This window comes from Haemaphysalis longicornis, unplaced genomic scaffold (assembly GCF_048455015.1).
Source record: "Haemaphysalis longicornis isolate Haplotype H1 unplaced genomic scaffold, Haemaphysalis longicornis Haplotype H1 scaffold_20, whole genome shotgun sequence".
Taxonomy (NCBI): Eukaryota; Metazoa; Arthropoda; class Arachnida; order Ixodida; family Ixodidae; genus Haemaphysalis; species Haemaphysalis longicornis.
In genome coordinates this window covers 2,011,666-2,032,553 of record NW_027526296.1, presented here as the reverse complement: position 1 = coordinate 2,032,553, position 20,888 = coordinate 2,011,666, and the positions used below count along the sequence as shown (strand labels likewise).

The window sequence follows — 20,888 nt, the reverse complement described above, 5'->3', positions numbered from 1 at the left end:
GGTACGGCTTTGTCGTCTGCTTTAGCGAGGGTTATTTTGAGCCTGTTTTGGCGCAGCTTCGGGTCCATTGCGCACTGTTTTCACACGGCTTGATTAACTTCTTCGATAGCACCTCCAGGGTAACCAGCACCCGATCGAAGTAGGTGGTCGTACGGCAAACATACGTTAAGGTTCGGTGTGCAGGGCGGGAGAACAAAACGTACACACCACCTACAGACATCTAGCCGATAGACACGCTACCTTTTACGCACTGCTTGCCACGAATGGTGAAAACCAGTATGATTGTGTTTTAACAGGCATTACGAAAGGCGAAAGTAGCAACTTGTTCTGATAAAAACGAGCATAAAAGTTCCCCCAGCTTCTTTCTCAAACTTACTAAACTAACTAGTTTAAAACGGTATAAATGGGAATCACAAAGCTCACATGCCGAATTGTTTCGGTGTCTGCACTTGTGTCACACGGGGGTATAGCCCCAAGCTAGCACATCAGGATGGCTAGGTTCCGCTGTCTCACCCTTCGAAAGACGCTCCTCTCCGTTTTCTCTCTCCCGACTCCCGTCCGGGCACCAGCGGCGAAGGCCGCTTATCTAGCCCGGCCGTGGCCGACGCTGCTGCTGCGTTCGAGAGGCCGCCCCCGCGAATTCCGGGTAACGGCTGGCAAAATCTCTGGTTTTACTCTTTGCAGAGTCACGTGTGCGAGTTCAAGTGATGTCGCATAGGAAATTATTGTTAGTGTCGTTTAAAGCTTTGCTTTTCAACCACCTTCGCTGCGTGGATTGGAGCCACTTTTTTTGACTGTCGTGGTTTCGTAGGACGGAAGCAGAACACCTGAAACCGCCCAAATCAGCAACCAGTCTTCAGAGCAGCCTTATAACATGGAAGCTCGTACGACGCCTGAAGGTGTTGAAGGGATCGGAAAGTTACACTTCGAGGTGAGCCCCGCCCCGGTGACTCCGTCGCCCGCAAACAACGCCGCCATGACCATGTTGCGTCTGTGGCGCCCACGGGTCAAAGGCGGATCGCCGGTCAACGACGTGGAGGGGCCACCAGCCGAGGGACAGCACTTGCACGCCATGCTGGTCGCCTGTCTGGGCTCGTGCGTGGCGGGCACCACGCTTGGTTATGCGTCCGCCGCCATGCCTTCCATCGAGAAAGAGCCCTGGTACACCTTGGCGAAGACTGCGCCCGGAAATAACTTTCCTGCCGACATCGTGCTACTTGCTGCTGCTTTCGGGGCTCTCTGCTCGGGTGAGCTTTTACAGCGAAGGTTTGTTTGTCTGAGTTCCGTGCACTTGTCATGCGAGTCAAAAAACGTGCAGCAAAGCCAACTTTATCGCGAGTGCCCAACAGAAAACAGCTGCATCTCTTGCTTGATTAAAGCCATACCCCAAACATTATATGACCCCTGGCAGGCAAAACGACTATACTATTACCAGTTTTATTTACTTGTCTTCATTGGTTAGTTCACAATAAGGTTGTAAATGTAAGGGAATTTTTCCCTGTAAAGGCTGTAACTCTTGTGTGATCAAAATTTTTTCAACAAAATTGTGAATATTTTCGTTTTCAATTTTCGGTCTAGGTAGGTATTGCAACAAAAAAACCTGCTTTGCGAGAGAACAGAACACATGTTATCTATTGTGTTACTGCTTGCTTAGCCTCGATATGGATATATATTAAATCTTTCCTCCAAATATTCACAATCTCATATCAGCGTGATCTCATTGTTCCACTGCACGTTTTTCTTGTGAAACACGAATTTACTGGTTTGGTTCCGATCATGTCGGGAAATTTTTCGGGATAAGGATTTCTATAAACGTTACAGTGAGATCGTCAACATGGTTACTTTCTTTCAATGATAGTCACACGTAGTATGCAGGGCTGGTATTGCTTCCTCTTCTTGTGTTGCAGAATTCCGCATGGAACACTAGTTAATTTTTGCTGTTTCGTTGCAAGGCTGTCGTCTGGCAATTGGGGTCTCTGTGACATAGCCTTTGATTCCGCTTTTGTTGTGGAGCAGTGAAGCTTTCGAAGGTGCTGGTGTTCTAGTCCCAGAAGGCGAGTGCTAATTTCCTTGCAATTGCGAGTCCCCCACCGCATTTTTTATTGTTCAGCCTTGCTATGCAGTGTATTTGGAAAGCATGGAACAAGCATAGCCGCACCAAGGTAGCATTCGAATACAGAAATAGAATGATTCGGGCTGCTGAGATGCTCTTTTAAACCCAGCCGCTCTTTCGGGCGCACTCCGAAAGAGCGGCTGCGTAGAATGGAGCTACTTATGAAGCATGAACAAAAAGAAAAAACAAATATCGATTGCAACAAAGGCAGAGACCCAATCGAGAACAATCCAGGGGTGGTATTCTCGTAACTGTCCATTTTGAAAGCGTCCCTTTTGCGTCCCTTTCATCGTGACGTACTTCCGGTTAAGCAGTAAGAGTTGGCAGTAGGTTTGCCGCGCTTGCGTTACGTCACTTCCGGTTGTTTGCTTTTAGCCAATCAGGGCTGGCCAAAAGGGACACTTTTGAAACGGACGCAAAAGGGACAAAACTCGAAAATACCGCCCCAGGAGCACGACACTCCACGGCGCAAGTGAGAAGTTGTACATGACCGTGCAGAAAGGCAAGTTCTTTATCACGGAGTGATAATCAGGGCACGCTGAAAGAGACCCCCTTAGTTTTGCACGTGTACCAGGCCTCTGCTGCGTACATTTGTTTGGCCTTTCATGTTTTCCAAAAGTTGTGTGCTGTCGGGGTTAGTGTGTCTAGCTGAAATTTTTCAGTGGTGTGGAATGGGTTCCCGACGCAGGTAATTTCTCTCCCCATTGGATGCCATTTAATGAAGCCATGAAGGCAAAATACATCTTTGTTTAATTTGAAAAAAAAAATATTGTTTTAGCGACTCACTCAGCTCCTTTCTAGCTTCAAACGAAGATTTTTGACGTGTGATTGCCTGAAGTTCTGCGAAATTTTCAAATTTTGCGCCACAGTGATGTACTATGGGATAGCACTAAACATAATTCTCAGCGTGTTAACTGCACATTCGCAATCAAGTGATATGGCCAAACGGATCAGGAGACTCCCCTGGAATCACCCAGTAATGTTCCTTCGCCATGGTTCTAGTCGGCGGTTGCCGGTCGAAAGATCACGTTTGCGTGTTGTCATACAGAATTTAACATCGTATGGGCACTAGCTAGCTTGTATTCCATTATAACTCCGTTAGGCGGCGTTTAGACCTTTGCTGGAACGGTCGTAATTACTTTTAAAAATTACTTCATTTCGCGTCTTAGGCAACCGAACTGCGTGACTCGCCGTTTGTTTTTTTTTACGTCCATAGATCACGATATGGTTTTCGTGTCGGTCCCGAACGTAGCCTTAAGCGCAGTATAGAAAACACAGGACGAGGGAAACACGGACCAGCGCTCGAAAGAGCTGGCCTTCTTGGAGAAGCATTTATCACATGCGTGCATGACAAGTGCGTGGTCGCATGCGCAGTTATGTGATAAACTCTGTAGTCATTTAAGCGTGTTTGATTTTTCTATTTATATGTCCCGTTGTTATTAAAATTTATTTGTCAGTAGCTCTGGTCCTTGTCTTACTCGTCCTGTTTTTTTCTACTGTGCTTAACGGAGTTACGTCACAGAGAAGTTTAAGGACAGTGACTGTGGAGTCGCCACTGCTGCGTAAGATTTAATATCTCCGTTAGTTGTTTGACGTCTGCAATGAAATTGGTGTCATTGTTATCTGGACAGCGGCTTTTTAATGCACACAACTTGTATTCTGTCTTCATGGCCCCTTCAAACAAAGGCTCTTGTAGAAAACGAAAACGCGAGAACTGCTCAGGGTCGCAGCCACAGATCGGCTACGCGAGCCACGTAGCATCACGTTATTCGCGTTAGGAAAAGCGCTGGCATAAGCGATGGTGCGAAAGTTTGCAAGTGGCTTTATGCTCCCTGCTTGGTTACACCTTTGGGTCACGATGGTATGTATCTACAAACTGCTTGTTGAACTTTAGTACTATCTTACTGGGTTTATTTGTTTTCCCAAAGCAATCAGTCTAGCGTTCAGCTGTAGCTTGGTTGGGAATCTAGGAATGTAAAAACAGGCAATATTTATCAAGATGAAGCCGATAATTTTTAGTGTCCATCTAACAAAGATATAGATTCTTAAGCAATAATTTGTTTAGGATACTATTCTCACGTCCCATTTCACATCTTTTTATGAAATATTCCGTTCCCTATGTTTCGAGGTGAGTTGGCGTTTCTGGCTCTTCCCTGCACTATCAAGCCGGTTCTCACAATATTTTGAAAGCAACCCAATGATGTCATCGCTTCTCTTACCTGCAGGGCTAAACGCGAGCATTTCGCGTTTCTAGCAGTGGGCAGCTGCGTTGCTCTGTTTTGTGCCTTGATAGCCGTTGGTAGTAAGTATGGTTAATCGACCAGATTGAGGGGAAATCCGCCAGGTGGAGTAAGTTTTCTCGGAAGAACATTTGACATCCACATGCAATGTAGCCGTACAGCTACAAAAAAATCTTACGCAGCTTTCTCTGCAACATCGTAGTCGAAGAAAATTCGCCCTGGTGCAGGATTCGCACCCCGGATTACCCGCCTATCCATTACAACCGCGCTAACAACTGAGTTACGCAAGAGAGAGAGAGAGAGAGAGAGAGAGAGACAGACAGAGAAATCACTTTATTTTCCAAGCATATTGACTTAGGAGTGCGTGGTTGCCACCGGCCAATTGCTTGCGGCAACGGTGAGGATTCGGCCGACCAGAAGTAGACGCCTCCCGAATAGGCGCTGCCCAGCGTGCCCTTCCTCCCAGTACTCGATGCTGGGGATGGAGAGAATGGGTTGAGCGGACGGGCACACATGGCGTGAGTTAAAGTGTCTATAGACCGAGAGAGGGGACAGCCGGGAGAAGAGAACTAAGAGGAGGGGTCTCGTAGACCCCTCCGGTTATACCAGTGGTGGTGAAGGGTGTCCTCGCTTATAAATAGTGCACAAATTCCTCGAGACAAATGCCGTAAAACGACGTATACATAATTAGGTGGCTTTAAAATGATATCAAGTTTCTTTGAAATTGGCCATTTTGCCATGCCTATCTCACGGCACGCTGCGGTCAATCCCCATGGCGCCATGGCCCACAATCAATTTACGCTGACGACGAGGAGGAAGATGTGGGGGGCGCAGCCTGCACGAGGTCTGTAATGGCCGCTATGTAAATAATGTAAACAGATCAATTCATGCCACCTCATGTTTCATCTGATGTCTGTCCTACCGACTGTGTCTGCTCATGGCCTCTCTAAATTCGCATTTCAGGGCTTCTGTTTCGCTTGGTGGGCCATCGACGCACTTTCATCGTGTGCGTCCTCGGTCTCCTCGGTGCTTGGACTTGCACCATTTTTTCCAACACCGTCTGGATGTTCATGTTAAACAGGGCCGCCTCGGGCGTTTGGCTGGGCATCATGACGAACTGCGCGAGCCTCTACGTCACCGATGTTGCTCCGCCCGAGAAGAGGGCACTCTACGGAAGCCTGACGGAGGCAAGTACCCCACTGCAGAGAGGCTACTTTTTGCAGACGATGGTAGAAGGCCTACGAAAGCAGCTGAGCAAGTTATTGTTCTTCGATGTGCTCGCTAGGCGCATGACTGATGGGCTGCGCAGGACTTCCTCAAGGTCATTGAAGGGATGCTGTCATGCTCATTAGGGGAGGGTAGCATCACTAAAAGGCTTTTAGAGTATCGGCACTCTTATCTCTCATTGTTATGTGCCGCCAGGATTTTCATTGGTCGGTCGCCATCACGTGATATTTGTTTACATACGGGCGCAGCCATTTTGTTTCTGGGCGCCTCTCCTCTCCCCCCTTCTCTGCTGCGCGGACGCTACAGCGGCCGGTCACACTCTGCCCGTCAGAACCGGCGGCGGTTTCGTTGCGAGAGACGGCAACACTGCAAGCCTGAAACAAAATGGCCCCCAGACGCTTCCGGGTGCACGAAGTGGTGGTACTCTTAAGCGTAGCTTATTTAGTGACGCTAGGGGAGCGCTTAGCGGGGGCCCTTAGCCCTGTGCTGTTGCAAAGAGCGGTTTACGGCTTTGTTTTAAATGCAGAGCACTTCTTTAACTCACGATGTCACCCGGCGTTGTCGGCGTTGGCATGCCTCGGCGTCCGCAACAGCCGTTCCAGGTGCGCCCTCTCCTTCACTCCTCCTCTCCCGCATCACGCTACTCTCCTCGCTCTCAACAACAGGTCCGCACCCCTCCCCCTGCACTATATAAAAAATAACACTTACCGGTGCCTCGTTTCGATCCCACGACCCTGCGGGCGGAGCGCAAGGTACCTGGTGCTCTACCCACTGCGCCACAAAGCGGACACAGAATGAAGGGCTACGAACGCGCCTTATATCCTTGACTCATTCAAACTACGTCAAGAAGCTGCTGATACAACGCATTCACTACCTGTGGGCGGAACGCGAGGTACATGGTGCTCTTCCCACTGCGCCACAAAACCGACACAGAATGAAAGGCTACGAACGCGCCTTATATCCTTGACTCATTCAAACTACGTCAAGAAGCTGCTGATACAACGCATTCACTACCACCAACTCCTCAAACACTAAACCTTAACGCAGTACACCCACCCCCTATGCGACGCATTTACTCGGGTCCCCCTCGTGGTGAGATGGGCCCTTTTTCTTTGAGCGCAGACGCCTGGGGCATTGCTATGGGCGTTTGAACCTGTAGTATGTGTGACGACTTTCAGCCTTACGCCAATCTGGCAAATACAAGAGCAACGCTCCACCTATACACCAATTGCTACAAATAATTGCACCAACTCCGTGTAATTAGTAATTCTAAGCATTCTATGGTTGCTAATCCCGGTTTCAAGTACGCGGCTTTCTGGCCTCTTAAAGAATGCCGCTGGACTACCTCGCTCCAGCTGAAAGAAAGTAAAAGAAGCAGCATTCGCATAAACAGATGAACGCAGACATACTTGCTACTCGCCCTGGCACCCACAATCCAAGCCTCACACTGGTTCGAATTCATTATATAATGTATTTGAAATAAGGATAAAGGGACCTTTCCCTGTTGATTCCAGAAATGAATGAATGAAACAAACAATAAACTATTCAGTTATTGAATTACACAAAGAGCAGAGAAAAGCAATTATTCTGAGCCAAACATCCAATCATAAATCACAATATTACGTAGTATTCGCCGTGAATCGGTTCTCCTAGTGAACCACAAAAGGATCCCATTGACAGCGACGTTAGTATTCGAGCTGAGAAAGGTGTGCTTGCATTGTGCAACGTAAATGTGTTACCCCGTCATGATTGAACTATGATATTCATTGGCATCAAATAACAAATTACACGATGCCGGAGGACGGGGGAGAAAAATCTGTCCCAAAGGACAGTATGACCGACCTGCGGGTCCCCGTGCGCGGGCAGCACAACACAACGCTTGGAGTATCCAATGTTCCCCAGTACGTCGGCAAGGAAATAAAGAAACTTAACAGCCGCACAGAAAGAGAATTGGAATGGTGTCAGTTTGCCAAAATAATAGGTGCAAAACAAAAAAAATTTACCACTCAATACTCCCCCAAAAAGAGAAGGATAAGCCTGTTCTAAATCGCCATGTCCGGCGCGAAAAATGTGCGACGCCAGAAAACCAGCCGGCCAATTTGTTAGAGCAACACAGATTGGGTATTCGATACACGCCAACATGCATATTAAAAAAAAGAACGAAAATGCTGACAGTTATCGAAAATGATTATCTAAAATTCGACACTTACTATTGGTATCGCTAAGATGATATCAGTGGAAAAAGATATTTTAAGAAGTAAAAAACTGCACTGACGAATATTGGACTCCCTAATGCGAAATTAGTGCCCGGCGCGAACTGCAGTATACTCGGTCTGGGCGCATAGCTGCTGCGTCTCTGGAAGTGATCGCGCGATCAGCGAACTCACGGCGGCGTGCGCTACTGTGCTGTTATTTCGCATCGCGTAGCCGCAGCTTGCAAGCATGTTGTTGCAAATCGTGTTTGAACTTCCCACGCAAATGTCACGTGGTTTGTATGAGCCGTACACGGAGGAGCAGCGTCTTGCGAGAGTTTCAGGGCGAGACAGTGAGGGAGAGGGCGCCATATTAGCGCGTGCCGCCCTCCCCCTCACACTTTTGTCACACTTTCCTCAACCGTTTCTTTTCTGTCTTCGCTCACTCGGTTACAACGCCGAGGTCGAGGCCGTCGCCGTCGCAGCCGCCAAACCAGTATGGCCGCCGTCAAAGTTCTGGCGCACTGAAAAAGATGACCAGTGAAATGTGTTTGATAGCCGGAGAAGGCAGGTGGGGTTTCGCTTACTCCGCTGTTTTCTTTAGTAAACTCAGGCGTAATTGACATGTAACGACAAAGAATAGAAGCAAAACACCCAGCTTCGGCACGTCAGTTAGGTGTAAAATATAGAGGGATAAGGTTGGCAGAAATACTATTCTGTCGAACGTACCTCAAAGGGAAAAAGATAAATTGTGTCTTGCCTATGCCCAGATGACACTTCTTTACTGTTGGTTTAATTGCCCTAATTTCTGCTTCAGTCCTCGCTTGTATTACTGTAATTGAGTAATTAAGTGTGCGATTATAAATAGGGCTTGAGAAAACCCGCGTCACATCCTGAGGTGACTCGAGTTCTTAGGCAAAATTGCGCCAACCTGCTCTTCATAACACCTTATTGCGGGTTAATGAGCAGTCTGTGCGTGTGTAGGCAATGAATTCAGCGCAACTAAAAGTTAAACAAGTTAGACTGCATAATTTGTTCCTTTACGCATCTAGCATAGAACAACCTTCGGGAAGTCATATCTTTTTTCGTGTTCATTTCAAATGCAATTTACTAGAAGAACAGCGGTATAGAAGGCAATAAATTGCTTGCTACTCAGGTAAGCAAGCATTCGGTAAACTGAGGTTTGTATTTCTATCGGTCAGCACCAGACAAAATGTGACACATCAGGGTCCACTCAATTCACATCTGGTATTTCTAAACAAATTTTTAGCAACCATTTTTTCACCAACACTTGTATTTATGCGCACTCGATATCACGGGTTTGTCGTAAGAACAAGCGGATACTCGTTAACTTATTTTTTTTTTAGATAATATATGTGTCGTTCTATCTTTGTGCAAGGGGAGTTCACCCTCAAGAAGCGCACGCATTTGATGGACATGTTATCTCGAAACATTTTCATTGTGAGGTTCACCCGCTTTAGGAAGTAGAGACAGCGGTTATATTTTTAGCCTCCTTGGGCATTATTAGCACCTTCTAAGCGAATTACGGGACCATAAGAATTAGCTCGGAATTTGTTAAAGCCGACACTGCACGCAATTTCCAGCCGCAACACGAAGAGCACCAACAGAACCGATCACTTATTTGTATTGCGTCACACGGAACAATGATGGAGCATCACCGACAAATGCAAGGACATAACCCAGACTTCGTGGGAAATGTTAAGAGTAAATGCGCATTTAATACAAAGAGTAGCAGTAAAGACAGAATTTTTGAGCAAGACCTTTCAATTGGTTTTCCTTACACATCATTGGATAACTGCCCTCCTAAAGGACCGCCGCCACCGGTATACGCTAACACAATATCACTACGGGCTGGAGCCGCGACACCGCGCATTGCCCCTGCTCTTCAATTCCCCAACCGAAAGCTGTTTTTTTTAATGTTTGGCTGATATGCAACGTTACGTACCCTTTAAGTTCAGCTAACTGCAAAGTCACTCACTATACGTCAAGCTGCGGCTACCAGTTGAAGTTTGGTGTCAAAGAATGAAGTTAGGCCTAACGTCTGTCTGTTTCTTACCACGTTGCCCCTCCTTTGTAGGTCACATCCCAAGCAACGTCAAAATCATTGTGCGCAAGCAGCAGCTACCAGTCGACGTCTTTACGCTTCCAAGCAGGATCGTTACAGCAAATGCCTGCTGCGCGAGTAGCTGGGGTGGTTAATATTTTCCCTTGCCGTGCTCCCTTTGTGGACGCTGTTGTGAACCGGAAAGTGCTGTAGGTGTGACACAGACATACATGCACTGCACTTTCTAGGCTAGTAGTGCTTCTGCCCTAAAACAGTATTTGGCAGTTATGCACAACCATTTGTGGGCTTCCTTCTGCAAGCCGAGCGACAACAAAATAAGTGCAGCCAGCGGTCGCTTATTGAAGGCGTTACGTGTCGGTAGGACAGACATCAGATGAAACATGAGGTGGGATGAAGTGATCTGTTTACATTATTTACATAGCGGCCATTACAGAGCTCGTGCAGGCTGCGCCCCCCACATCTTCCTCCTCGTCGTCAGCGTAAATTGACTGTGGGTCATGGCGCCATGGGGATTGACCGCAGCGTCCCGTGAGATAGGCATGGCAAAATGGCCAATTTCAAAGAAACTTGATATCATTCTAAAGTCACCTAATTATGTATACGTTGTTTTACGGCATTTGTCTCGAGGAATTTGCGCACTATTTATAAGCGAGGACACCATTCACCACCACTGGTGTAACCGGATTGGTACACAAACAGGTGATTCCCAAAAAGAATGAAGGGGAAAAAATAAAATAATTACTCCCGCTTCAGTATGGTGTGCTTATATCATCAAACGATTTTTTTAGTTTATGGCATTACGGTAGCTGTCTTATTCGGAGACACACCGTGGTTACAAGCTCCGACAATTGTCAAATGATCTTGGCATTGTGATCTGCTCCGGTGATCCGCGCAGGCGGCCACCAGCGCCGGTGCCCTGATCGCCTACACAGTGAGCGGACTCACCTGGGGCATGCAGGCCAGCACATGTGCCATCCTGTGCGTAGCGGCCTTGTCGCTGCAGTACTACGTGGTCGAGAGTCCGCACTGGTACCTGGCGTACGGATGCCGCAAGGACGTCAACGTCGCCACAGCGCGTCTTTACGGCGTTGTTCCGCAGCCCGAGTACCGGTCGAAGGAGGCCGAAGATGCCTGGCAGCTGGTCCATCCTACTAGCGCGCACAAGGAGGCACGGTGAGGCATCGACTGGTTCCGGTACCCTGCTGTTCTTGGAGGTTTTACAAGGTCATTGAAGGTCACTCAATCATCGTAATCATCGTTATGATTATGGTCGTTGTCGTCATCGTCATTATTATCGTCATGACTATCCCCTTTGTTCCCACTGCAGAACGCAGGCTTCTCCCAATGATATCTGGAGCCTCCTGTCTTGCGTACGTGGAGCTGAATATTTCCTGCAAATTTTCGTAGTTTATCTCTCCAGCCATCCCTACGCCTACTTCTATTCGAACATCGGCACGTTGATGCCGCCTTGTTGAACAACCGGACTCTAAGAGAACCAATAGGGCAACGTAAACCTTCGCCTAATACAAGAGATCAGGCAGCTCATCATTAACTTCGGTTGTCTTCAAGGTTGAAGTTTATTCCTTTGCCAAAAACATTTTTGGCTTGATGGGCTGACCTAACATCAAATGCTTCTGTCTTATCATATGATTTACCATTGTGTCTGGTGCTTACGCCGCGAAGCAGACCAAGCAGAGGCTCAATGCAGTACCCTGTTGCTTTAAGCCTGTAGCAAAATTGCCTATAATCGGCTAAATTGAGCCCACCTGAAACCAGGGTGGCCATCGGCGAACATGAATACCGTTATTGATCTAAAGTTACAAAAACGTAATGCTGTTAGATAGCCACTCAGGGGCAGTGCATATGATGAGGCCCTTGCATAGTCGGCCTCCTAGTTAGGGCAATTTGCGCTCGTTTTTTTTTATTTTAATGCAGGTGCTATGGGGCTTCGGCGAGAAATAGACGGATTTTACTTCCTAGCGTAATGAGCTCTGATGGTGAGGGCAGAACACAGGCCCTATTCACGGTATTTTTCAAGGGGCATCCAGGCCACCTAAGCTTGCCTTGCTACTATTTTAACAGTAAAGTGTGAAGAAGTAGGTCTTGAGTACCAACTACCGATTTTCTCGTTTTATTCTCTTACTTTCTAAACAGTTTCAATAAAGGCTACCTTAAAAGTGGCGAGGATGTTCTCTTGGCTACCTATTCTGCCAACGACGCGCAGTTTTATGTGGCCTTCGTGTTCACTTTAAACATTAAAGTGACACCGTGCGAGCACTCCACGAAGATTATTCGTAGCTCTGTACGACAAATATGGCGGAAATTTTTGGCTGCTCCGAATACAATAAAAAACATTCCAAGCAATCACCCTTTCCCGCAGAATGATGTGCGTCTGCCTGCTACTGCACCTGGCGCACAACATGTCGTGCGCCCCGCTGTTCACGATGCGGGCAATCCAAGTCATGGTGACGCTCTTTGGAGGAGGCTACGGCGGAGTGGCGGCCTTTTTGTTGCTCGCCGCCACGTGATCGTCACGGCCAGCTTTTCGGCCCTCACCAGCCTAGTCGGTCGCCGTCGGCTCTTGTGCGCTTCTGCTCTCCTAGTCGCAGGAACCCTGTTCGCCTTGAGGCCTCTGGATCATCTGGTTGTGAGGTAAGGAACCAGGAACAAGTACTTTTTTAATGCGTAACATTGTTTGCGCGATTAACCCTACAGCTAAACTTGTGACAAGCCGTGAGTTTTACACAAACTGCATATTTGGCAAAGTTAACACAACATTTCACCATTATAATAGTGTTTGGAGGTTATTAAAAATACAGGGAAATATGTATAATGACAAAATCAAACAAATGTACCATATACACCACCCTTAAAGAACAAAGTGTATTATAAAAGGCCTTAAAATCAACCGAAAAACAAACGAAACCCGTAAAAGGGTGGCAACTTGTAATACCGTTCATTTACATGAACATGAATACTTGTGTATTCAGCGAATTTAGGAAATTTACGCCTTACATTAGCGTAAACCAATATTTTTTAACGTTGTTTAACGTCTTTATTATTTGTCTGAGAACGCCAGGGCCACCAGTAAAGGTTTCTTCGTTTGCACAGATCCGTGTTCATGGTTCGGAATCCGCCGAGGCGGCAGGTCTGGTTGATTTCAATTGCGGTTGAGCAGGGTGACAGGGCAGTTTTAAATGATGGGGCAGAATTAGGGAGCTAGAGACGCTATTCTGCTACACAGTGAAAACTATAAAAATATTTGCAGTCTTTAATCCATTTTAATGCACGAAGCCTAAAGAAGAACCTCGACACAATCAATAGTTTCATAGCCTCACTAAACCATTCTTTCTAGTTATGAACCATTCTTTCTAGTTATGCATACCAGAAATTTGGCTTTCTGATTCTGACAGGAATATGCGGAGTTTTTATATTATATCAATCAGAGTATTGTCATCTAGCTTGAGATAGCTATGGAGGAACAGCTGTTTTCATATCGCCTAACATCTCGTACAGACCTAGGCAAGATCTGTCCTTCAATACAAATCTTTGCGAATCAGTGTGGATAGAAACAGATAGGTCACTACTTCCATATAACAATAAAAAGGTCTTCATTAGTTGCATCTATCGTTCCGCTTCATCTTCTCTCAGTGAATTCCTGCTTAACCTTGATACTATTGTTAACCAGCTAGCTTTTGAAAATAAGGACGTTCTATTATTTGCTGACCTCAACAGTAATTTACTTGACACCGAATCTAACTCGTCTACAACTTACACAGATTGCTTTACTGGGGATTTGGATTCGAACCTCTGAAAAATTCACCCACTAGACGCGTGCGCAAATGTCCATGCGCGTTATTAAACCATGCGCTATTTAACCTATCGCCCCAACCTTTCCCAGCCGTTATTGACGCAGATATCGCCTATCAGTTGCCTATTTTTCTTATTTTTGACGCGGACGTGCCTGAAAAATGCAGTTCTCACTTTACATCCGTATTTGATTCAGACATTTAGAGAAGCTATCAGGGCGACTGTATGGTGTACCGTTATTTCTATGGATGATGTGAAAGTAGCACTGCAGCCCTTTTCTTCCGCATTTTTACGATTTGTGTCATCTAGCACTACTACTGTAAAATGTAAAAAGATTCAGTTGCATAAATATTCCCTGGATTACTAAATGACTACTACAAAGCATGCGAAAGAAAGATAACCTCTACAAGAAAACCGAACGGCAGCCCTTCAATTCAAATTTAGCCAAGAAATACAAGAAATACTGCTCGCTCCTAAACATTTTTTTAAAACAGGCAAAAAATGTGTTATTATGAGTATAAATTCGCTAAACACGAAAATGACCCCCAAAACGATGGAATCTGTTTAATACCTTTCTTAACACGACTACAGCTAATGCCTCAATACGAAAAATTACCTGAAATGGAACAAACCTAAATAAAGCAACTGACATTGCCGAAGCTTTTTGCGATTATTTTCCCTCTGTCTATAATAATACCCCTCAGTCTCTGAATGCGCAACTCTGTATGCTCCGTGCTAGCCAACCTTTCTTTTTATGCCCGGTTACACCAGAAGAAGTGCGGTCTACTCTTGGTACACTAAAAAGCAGGAGCCCAGTAGTAGACAACATTTCTATTCGCCATTTGAAGTTAGTTGTAGATTTAATCGGAAATACACTTACCCATAAAATAAATTTTATATTTAGGTCTGGAACATTCCCATCCTCTCTAAAGAAAGCAAAAGTTATGCCCATTTTCAAAAAAAAGCGATCGATTATTACTATCGAACTACCGCCGCATTTCCATTCTCTCCTGTTTAAGTAAACTAATTGAGCAGTTATTTTCCAAACGTCTTAATAGCTACCTAACTAAGTTTAATGTACTAAACCCTTGCCAATTCGCTATCCGGTTTAGACGTTCCACTAACCTAGCTTTGCTTTCGTTAACTGATTTTATCAAGAAATCAACAGACTCTGGACATTTTGTGGGGTCAGTTTTTTTATACTTTACTAAAGCATCTGATACCATTAATCACGAAATCTTGTTTAACAAATTAGAAACTTTTGGCATAACTGGACCGGCATTACTATTTTTTAAAAGTTACCTACTAAACAGACAATACACTGTATATATTGCCGATACTATCTCTTAAACGTAAACATTTAATCATGGCGATCCCCAGGGATCAATCTTAGGTCCTCTACTTTTTCTTTTATATATTGATGACCTTCCAGACTGCGTTAATCTCGCTCACTGCGTCTTGTGTGCAGACGATACCACAGTATTGTTATCTAATAAATCAATAATTTGCCTTATTTCGAACTTGAATGCAGTGCTGAGCAACGTTTAAACTGGTGCCATTAGAATTACGAACTATCAACCCGGAAAAAAACTAAATTTATGGCATTCAGGTCATAGCAAAAAACTATCCTTTTTTTTCGAAATAAAACTTGAGCCTTATTTAATTGCACCATGTGACCGCGTTAGATACCTTCGCATTCATCTCGACCCTAACCTTACATATAAATCGCACTTTTCCAATCTTAAGCAAAAAACTGCTTTTGGTATACGAGCTCGGCGTTTATTTTTCTCTCATCATGCTTTGTTGTCTTTATATTTTACTTTTGTTCACAGTCATTTCCATTATGCCATTGTTTCATGGGCGAACGCGTACTCTTCTCACGTTTCATCGGTTCAACAAAAATAAAAATCAATGTATTCGAATTATAAAGTTTAGTTCATGTCTTTCCTCTGCCTCAGGCCTACTACGTCAGAATAACACAGTATCAATTAATGCACTATTTCACTACAACTTGGGAATATTTTTAGGGGCGAAGCTCCTTAGGGCGTGGGTCTGTTCATCCTCGAAGTATGTATGTAGCCACCTCTAGTTTAGTTCTTGGATTGTTTACTAGATGGCGTGGCTACATCTAGTTTAGTTCTTGGATTGTTTACTAGATGGCGGTACTTGTATATGATGAAAAGATGCGCTTGGATTGTTTACTAGATGGCGTGGCTACCTCTAGTTTAGTTCTTGGATTGTTTACTAGATGGCGGGGAGCGTTGTAATAAAATCCGTTCGCTTTTGGCGCGCGCTCGGAGTCGCCCGATGGATAAGGCTGCAGATGTGCGAGCCCGCGAGGCAGAAGCGCTCCGTGAAGCTGTGCGACGCCGCCGCCAAGATCCTGCCGTACGAGAGCGGGAGGCCGAAGCGTGTCGTCTGGCTGCGCGACGACGCCGCCAAGATCCCAGCGTTCGAGAACGAGAGGCCCAAGCGTCACGGCAACGGCGCGAGGACCCTGCCGTACGCGAAGCGGCACGGCTGCGGCGCGAAGAGGATCTCCAAAACGTCAGAGAATGGGAAGCGGCGAGAAAGCGCGCGTATCGGCAGGCAGACCCCGATGCAGTGAGAGCTCGTGAGGCGTCTGCAAAACGCATCAGGCGAGCTCAGCCCCAAGGTGCCGACGCGCGGTTTAAGCGAGACTTTCTAGACGTTACGTTCTGACACAGATGTAGTGGGCCAACTTTCACTGAAGAGTCACGGTTTTACCGATGATTTCCCCTCAGGAGCTTCGCCCACTCATCATCATTCACCCCGTGGATATGCTGCGAAATTTTTTTTACAAATTATTGCACTGTTACCACTGTTATAATTTCATTAATCCTGTTGGTTTACGAAGCAATAGCTTCAAGAGATTTTGAAGTAATATTAATTTATTACCAACTGTTCGTACTAATTACGGTAAGAAAACATCTTGTTTGGCAGCTGTCACATTGTGGAATAATTTGCCTGTTACGGTCAAATCATCGTCGTCTGTTACATGCTGAAAAAAAAACCTTAGAGAGTTTCTTCTGGTTTAATTACGATCCTGCTTTTGTGCGTATTTATGATTGGTATTCGTGTTTGCTTGTGCCGTTATTTCCTTCGTGTCACTTCACATTGTTTGTATACCTTCTTGTCAAATCTTGTTTGTATATCTTCTTGTCTATGTTAGGCTTACTGTTGAGTGCATGTACATTACAGATTAACTTCACTTGTCCTTTTACTATAATGATGAGATGTCACGCCCATTTGCTTCTTTCATAAATTTGTTTGCGTATTGATAATTGAGGGTCCCCTTGCAGTCTGTTGACTATGGGACCCTCGTCTGAATAATATTACGTTTGTCTTCGTTTTTATGAAATAACCTTTCACTTAAAAATACTAAAAATACTACTGAGCACCTTATGATGACCAGGAACAATTCCGTTGGAGCCACCTAGCTTTGTGGGTGCGTAATTATCAGAACAGAACAATTATATCGCTGTGGTTGCATGGAAGTTTTAAGCCACGTGTTCATCTCCTCCGGAAACGTCCCCTCATCACCTCTACCTCGAGTGCCCGCATAGAGCATGGCCTAAACATCTTCCGAGAAAGCTGTCAATAATGTTCCCTTACCAGCCAATTGTCCGCCATGGAGCAGGCAGTGTGAAAGGTCGGGGAGATACCGCCATCAGCGCGACGGCCTTTTGTGCCCGTCTCCAAAGCGAAACGTGGCGGTCCATTTCCCAGTATAAAGCGGTTCCGTCGCGTTAGGGTTCGCCCCTTTAGAATGCACGACTGTCGTGAGACTTGCAGCAACGATCAGATCTTTCTCACCGCGCTCTCTCATTCGTGCAAACTGGAGGGTGAGGCGCGAGGACCGCTACAAAACATTCGCTTGGGTGTTTAACTCTTTCTCGACGTTTGGGCGTCTCGCGAGGCCATGACCGATTGATCCCGTGGCTCTGTAGCTTCAGCTGCATCGCTCGTTCAGAAAAAAAAAATGGCAATGGCTTAGCTCTGCTATGCCAGGATATACGTAGCGTGAGCTACGGTCGAGAAATCCAGTTCAATCCAGTCCGGTCCAATCGAGTCCAGTCCGGTCCAGTCCAGTACAGTCCAGTCATTGCTCCTCGCGCATGCGCAGAACGGCTCTCCAGGAACCACGCGAAACGGCTATCAAGCGGCTTCGGCTCAGCTTCAGACTTGGCTACTGCGGAACTGGGCACTCTGGGCACTCGCTGGGCACTCGCCGGCACCAGTGCGTCTGCCGGGGCTATGACGTCACTCCTCTGGAATGCGCAGACCGGGGAATGATCCAACCCAATTCTCTAAACACCCGTACTCCAATTGGATTGGATTAGAACAATCTAATTTAATCCGATACAATCCAATCCAATCCAATGCTTCTCGCGCTTGCGCAGCATGGCCCTTCAGGGTCCACGCGAAACTGCTCGACCTTGCCCAGTGCAGCTTACGCTACAAAAACGCTGGCTTTTCCCCTTTCACACGCCAGGCATACGATTTCACCCAATAGCCTTCCGAGTGACGTTGCAGCTAGCTTTCTTCGCAAAAGGGTTGCTTGAAATCTTGCTTAAGTAAACCATCGAAGAAGGTCATTAGGCTTGGTTGCACTGCTTTACAAAAAAATTAGGAAGAATCAGTATTACCGGAAATTTGGGCCAATAGGCAGCTCTGGGCATCTGCGATCCGTTCCAGGAGTAGGCACTTGCACAAAAACAAATGCCTCGCTAAAACCACGCAAGGAGAGAACGCTTCAGCAAATCCCAGAATCAAAAGTGATACCGCTCTACTGCACAGGGTACGTGTAAAACGAAATGCGTCTCTTGATAACTGAACGGAAGCAGTACTGTAGCGGAGAGTGCAAACCAATAAATGAAGTTTGCCGAGCATCTCCTTGTTTTGCTGCAAATGGCGCCGAAAGACGACAGTTCTGTGCCACACCTGCACATAATTCCCCATTCTCTATTCCTCCTCGCCATCTTCCTTCACTGTATCACTTCCCCAAGCATGTGAAGTTAGATTCACATGCACTACTTGGTTTTTAATAACGCGGTAGGTTTGTTTAGAGCCCACTATTGAGAGCATTATACTTGTTGAATTAGTTATTACTTGAATTGGTAGAAACTACCCCGTTATAAGCATCCAGACCAACCTTGTATATATTGATGTTCATTGTAAAAGCGAAAATTTGAGAAAAATATTTTGTTTTTTTACGGGCCGAGATGGTAGGTTTAAAAATCGCTGTATTAGGAATTCCACTGTACTGTTTTACCAGTCTCGTACTCGTATTCTATTTACATAACGGGGTTAAACTGCAGAGTTAGGTTTTCTCTGTTTCATGCTAAATAAAAAACAAAAGCGTAAATTTAAACGAAAATACCTGTGAACTAATGTCGGACATGTCATATCATGGTTTTTAGGTGTTTGGCTCAGGGTTTTGTTTCCTTGATTCGGAATGGTGGTTCATACTTTTTAACTGATGTCCCGTTTATAGGGGTTGTGTGGTTCTGTAGTAAAAATGCTAAGTAGCTAAATGCTAAATAGCTTGCTTGGATAACAACCAACGTCTTTCCAAATTTCTCTACAGTGCCGTAACGTTGCAGAACCTCAGTAGTTGTGCTCATCCTATTTGTTCGTCTTGTGGCTTATGGAGTGGTTAAGTTTTGCTCTGTGTTTTATGATTCTGCGTACCACCGTGTTAAACACTCGATGGTTTGATACCTTTAGAAGGGTATCGTAGCACTGTACTGTATGTAACACCTACGGGGAGAGAGAGAGAGAGAGAGAGAGAGAGAGAGAGAGAGAGAGAGAGAGAGAGAGAGAGAGAGAGAGAACCTTCAATATTCGGAAGATGTCATCCCCACAACGATGGGGCTTGCTAGTTCAGATGGGTGTTAATACACAGAGAACAAAGAGCGAAAACATCTCCGGAGTAAAACATCCCTTGTACGATGTTCTGAGCGAGCTTCAGTAACCTTTAAATAGATCTGTTGTTAAGTTTGCACCCCTTTGAACGCAACCGGCGAAATTGAAACGGTACTGCACGCTGTCCTCTGCACAACCATACACGCCAATTTCGGCTTTACAGAAGGTGAGGGGAAATGTGGATTATAGACCCAAATCTCAACGTGCTACGGTATTTCAGCGTTGATAAAAAAATCTGCTCAGGTTCTGTTATTGTTCAGTGTCAAGTGGCCAAAGCTTGGTTCCCCCCAATGTTCCACGAACACCGGTAGCAGCCGAATTTAAATGTTAGTTTTAGGTAACACTAACCTATTACCAAACGATTAGTTAATTAATACCATTGAAGAAATTATTCACATGAATTTAGACGAAGTGTTTTTTTTTGGCCGCAGTCAGTGGTCACCCGAGAAGCAGGACGGACCTGTCGACTGGCGGGCCGTGCTTTCCGTCTGTGTTCTGGTGCTGGGCTACTCAGTGGGTCTTTGCCACCTGCCGACCTTGCTCACCGGCGAGCTGATACCCCTGCGCCTGCGCTTCTGCGGCTCGTCGTTCGTTTGGGCGTCGCGCTGGTTGATCACCTCATTAATGGTGCACTTCGACGCACAGGTGGTTGCAGTGTTCGGACGTAAGGACACGTTCGTCATGTACGGCACGGGACTCGGACTTCTCGTCGGCGCGGTGGCGCTCCTTATACCGGACACGGAGAGCCGTCCGCTACATGATATTGACCTTGCTAGTTGAGATTAACCAGCAAGTTCTATCGCCATTAGCTGGCAGCGATATTATTTACTTCAGGTCGTTTTTCACAATGCGCTCTTTTAAAGGATAATCGACTTTTTCCGTCTGACTGTCCGGAATGTAGTGCTTTGAACTTATACAGTCTGTTATATTTGAATTGATGAATAATGTTTCCGTTCACAAATAACCTCACCGCATGCTAGACAGTGATATGGAACTTTTATGAATATATTTCTACCGCAATCTAGCGGAGAGATAAACGTGTTATGCTCTGTAATTAAAAATTACCTTCCAAGTAGTTTTGTGATAGGAAGTGAATGCTTTTTTTGTGAGAGTCTCCAAATCGGCACATAAAGGCCTAAAATCTAGTGAATTTTATCGACTAACCGATGACCAGGACAAAAGCGATGCTTTATAGTTTAACGCTGTCATTTTTATTTTATTTTTTTTTTGTTTTTTCACTTGTAAGTACTGCCGTTTATCTCGAGTCTTTT

The 20,888-nt window shown here is 45.7% G+C and overlaps 1 protein-coding gene across 1 annotated transcript; it reads left to right on the top strand.

Moving 5' to 3' along the window:
* Window positions 1-874: 874 nt before the first annotated feature.
* LOC144172353 (facilitated trehalose transporter Tret1-like) lies at window positions 875-20,397 on the top strand. The gene is made up of 4 exons (XM_077701107.1): window positions 875-1,247; window positions 5,317-5,540; window positions 10,754-11,031; window positions 20,049-20,397. The coding sequence occupies exons 1-4, from the start codon at window positions 875-877 to the stop codon at window positions 20,395-20,397; spliced, it is 1,224 nt and encodes a 407-aa protein (XP_077557233.1).
* Window positions 20,398-20,888: the final 491 nt, after the last annotated feature.